The sequence below is a fragment of the Trichophyton rubrum genome, assembly GCF_000151425.1.
Source record: "Trichophyton rubrum CBS 118892 genomic scaffold supercont2.3, whole genome shotgun sequence".
Lineage (NCBI taxonomy): Eukaryota > Fungi > Ascomycota > Eurotiomycetes > Onygenales > Arthrodermataceae > Trichophyton > Trichophyton rubrum.
In genome coordinates, this window is record NW_003456426.1 from 2,297,635 (window position 1) to 2,300,420 (window position 2,786).

Below are 2,786 nucleotides of genomic sequence, written 5' to 3' on the forward strand. Positions count from 1 at the left end.
TATCTTTGGCTCTTTTTTTTTGTATGTTTCCACATTTTGATATGTTCAGATGAATTGACAAAGAGCAGGTGAGTCTGGTCTGGGAAAATCGACACTGGTCAACACACTCTTCAACACATCCCTATATCCCCCACGAGAACGTACTGGCCCCAGCCTGGACATCATCCCCAAGACCGTCTCTGTCGAGTCCATCAGTGCAGACATCGAGGAGAACGGCGTCCGTCTGCGTTTGACCGTCGTCGACACCCCCGGATTCGGAGACTTCGTCAACAACGACGACTCGTGGCGTCCCATTGTCGAGAACATCGAGCAGCGGTTTGATGCCTACCTCGACGCTGAGAACAAGGTCAACCGCATGAACATTGTTGACAACCGTGTGCACGCCTGTGTCTACTTCATCCAGCCCACCGGCCACTCTCTGAAGCCATTGGACATTGAGGTTATGCGCCGTCTGCACACCAAGGTTAACCTGATCCCAGTCATTGCTAAGGCCGACACCCTGACCGACGAAGAGATTGCGCTCTTCAAGCAGAGAGTAAGCATACACTTTACATAGTCTTATGTGTTTGTGCTGCTAACAAAAAGATATAGATCTTGGCCGATATCCAGCACCACTCAATCCAGATCTTCGAGGGCCCACGCTACGAGCTGGACGACGAGGAGACCATTGCCGAGAACAAGGAGATCATGTCCAAGGTCCCCTTTGCCGTGGTCGGTGCCAACTCTGAAGTGACCAGCGCTGACGGCCGCAAAGTGCGTGGCCGCCGCTACCCCTGGGGCGTCATCGAGGTCGACAACGAGGAGCATTGCGACTTTGTGAAGCTGCGCCAGATGCTGATCCGCACACACATGGAGGAGCTCAAGGAGCACACCAACAACACGCTGTACGAGAACTACCGCTCGGACAAGCTGACGCAGATGGGCGTGACACAGGACCCAAGCGTCTTCAAGGAGGTCAACCCGGCCGTGAAGCAGGAGGAGGAGCGCGCCCTGCACGAGCAGAAGCTGGCCAAGATGGAGGCCGAGATGAAGATGGTCTTCCAGCAAAAGGTGCAGGAGAAGGAGAGCAAGCTGAAGCAGTCCGAAGAGGAGCTGTTTGCCCGACATCGCGAGATGAAGGAGCAGCTCGACCGACAGCGCCAGGAGCTGGAGGAGAAGAAGGCCCGTCTCGAGAGCGGACGGCCGCTGGAAGACAAGATAAAGCGAAAGGGATTCTCGCTCCGTTGAACTGTCCTTTGTCTTTTCACTCCGTCTCTCTCTCTTCCGCCTTCTATGCTTCTTCTTCTCTGCCATGCTATGTCCCTCCAGTCCCAAGTCCAGACATTGTTTCTTATCTTCTCTTTCTATCCTCTCACTCACTCACTCTTGACCTCTCCTACTCGAAATTAATGCTACTATCCCCCTCGCGCTTTTTTTTTTTCTTTTTTTTTTTTTTTTTTTTTTGCACTCTCCCGTCGAGACTCCATGCCAGGCCACTTACTTGACTTACATTCATTCAAATTCCCCCTTAACTTTTTTCATTTTATCTTGTCTCCTTATCCCCTCCCCCTTCTATTAACTTGACTAGCTAACCGGCCTCTTGTATTTCTTTTTCCTTTCCCCCTCTTGTATTCCTCCGTACTTGTCTTTTATCTAATGAATTCAATATCCGTTACTGTTACTACGCCCTCTTGAGCCTGTCAAACCAGTGAACATCAGCAAATACCTTGGTGGCAGGAAAGAAAGAAAAAAAAGGCAAAGCGAGAGGCTGGAACAGTATCTGGAGAAGAAAAAGAAGGCTTTGGACATGGTATGGTATGGCAATGGCAATGGCATATGGGATATCCATCTTGAGCAGCGCTGCTGGGCTGGGCTGGGCTGGGGAGGCAGATTCAAACTGGCTTCACGATCGTTTTTTTTATCTATTCCCCGCTGTTTCTTTACCTCTTCTTGCTCTTTGCTTCGACCAGACTAATTAATTCTTTATGTCATTGCCTGATTTTCCTTTGATGTATGTTGGAAGTTGAAATTGGTAGGCTGCTCCCGTAAATTGATATCTCAACTCTACAACACTACATCTACAGTGGGTATCTTTCACCACCTACCTACCAATTGGCAATATCTATCTACCAATTGACTATATGTACCTGCTGTGGACTATATCTACTCTGCTATAGCTTCACAGCACTCCACCGTCTCCATCTTCATCTCCAGGCCCCTTGTTTACAGGCCCGTCTACCATATAACCGGCCTTCTGCCCTCACCTCCCAGCAACATTGCTACCACACATTCACGCCCACTGCAATGCCAGAGTTCCCCCCAAATGTGCCGTCTTCTCGCTGCCAAACTGTTCCTCCGCTGCCATCACATCCAGCCGTGCCACCTGAAGCACCCTCTGCAGCGCTGCCATGCCCCCCGCGGCCAGCGCTTCCGCAACCCCGACGCCGCCACCCTTCTCGAGCCTGCGACGGGTGCGGATGGACCCAGCGGTGCTCCAGTGATTCTCAGACGACGCCGACGAACATCAAGAAAGAAGAGCTCAAGAGGACGCCGGAGACGACACTCGAGCTGTCGAGAGGTGTCTGCGGTGGGACAGGCTGCGGTTGCGGTGCGAGAGCTGTCCTGAGCGGTGCGCTGAGTGCCGGCTGCGGGCGTCTGGACTCTGCATACAGACAACTGTCAAGGTGAATCCTGGATTATCTAGCTAGTTAGCCATGAAAAAGCAAGCAAGGGAGCGAGAGCGAGCCCTAGCAAAGTCCCACTACCTGCGAGTACTTGTGTTTCAGCGTGGAGCTGGCTGTGAAGCG

At 52.0% G+C, this 2,786-nt stretch overlaps 1 protein-coding gene across 1 annotated transcript; it reads left to right on the forward strand.

The window, feature by feature from the left end:
* Nucleotides 1-23: 23 nt before the first annotated feature.
* TERG_03608 (uncharacterized protein) lies at nt 24-1,406 on the forward strand (the record flags this gene model as incomplete). Its single annotated transcript, XM_003236517.2, has 3 exons — nt 24-43; nt 154-535; nt 592-1,406. 3 exons carry the CDS (start codon nt 24-26, stop codon nt 1,225-1,227), a joined length of 1,038 nt encoding a protein of 345 aa, XP_003236565.2. The 3' UTR covers nt 1,228-1,406.
* Between the last annotated feature and the right edge of the window lie 1,380 nt (nt 1,407-2,786).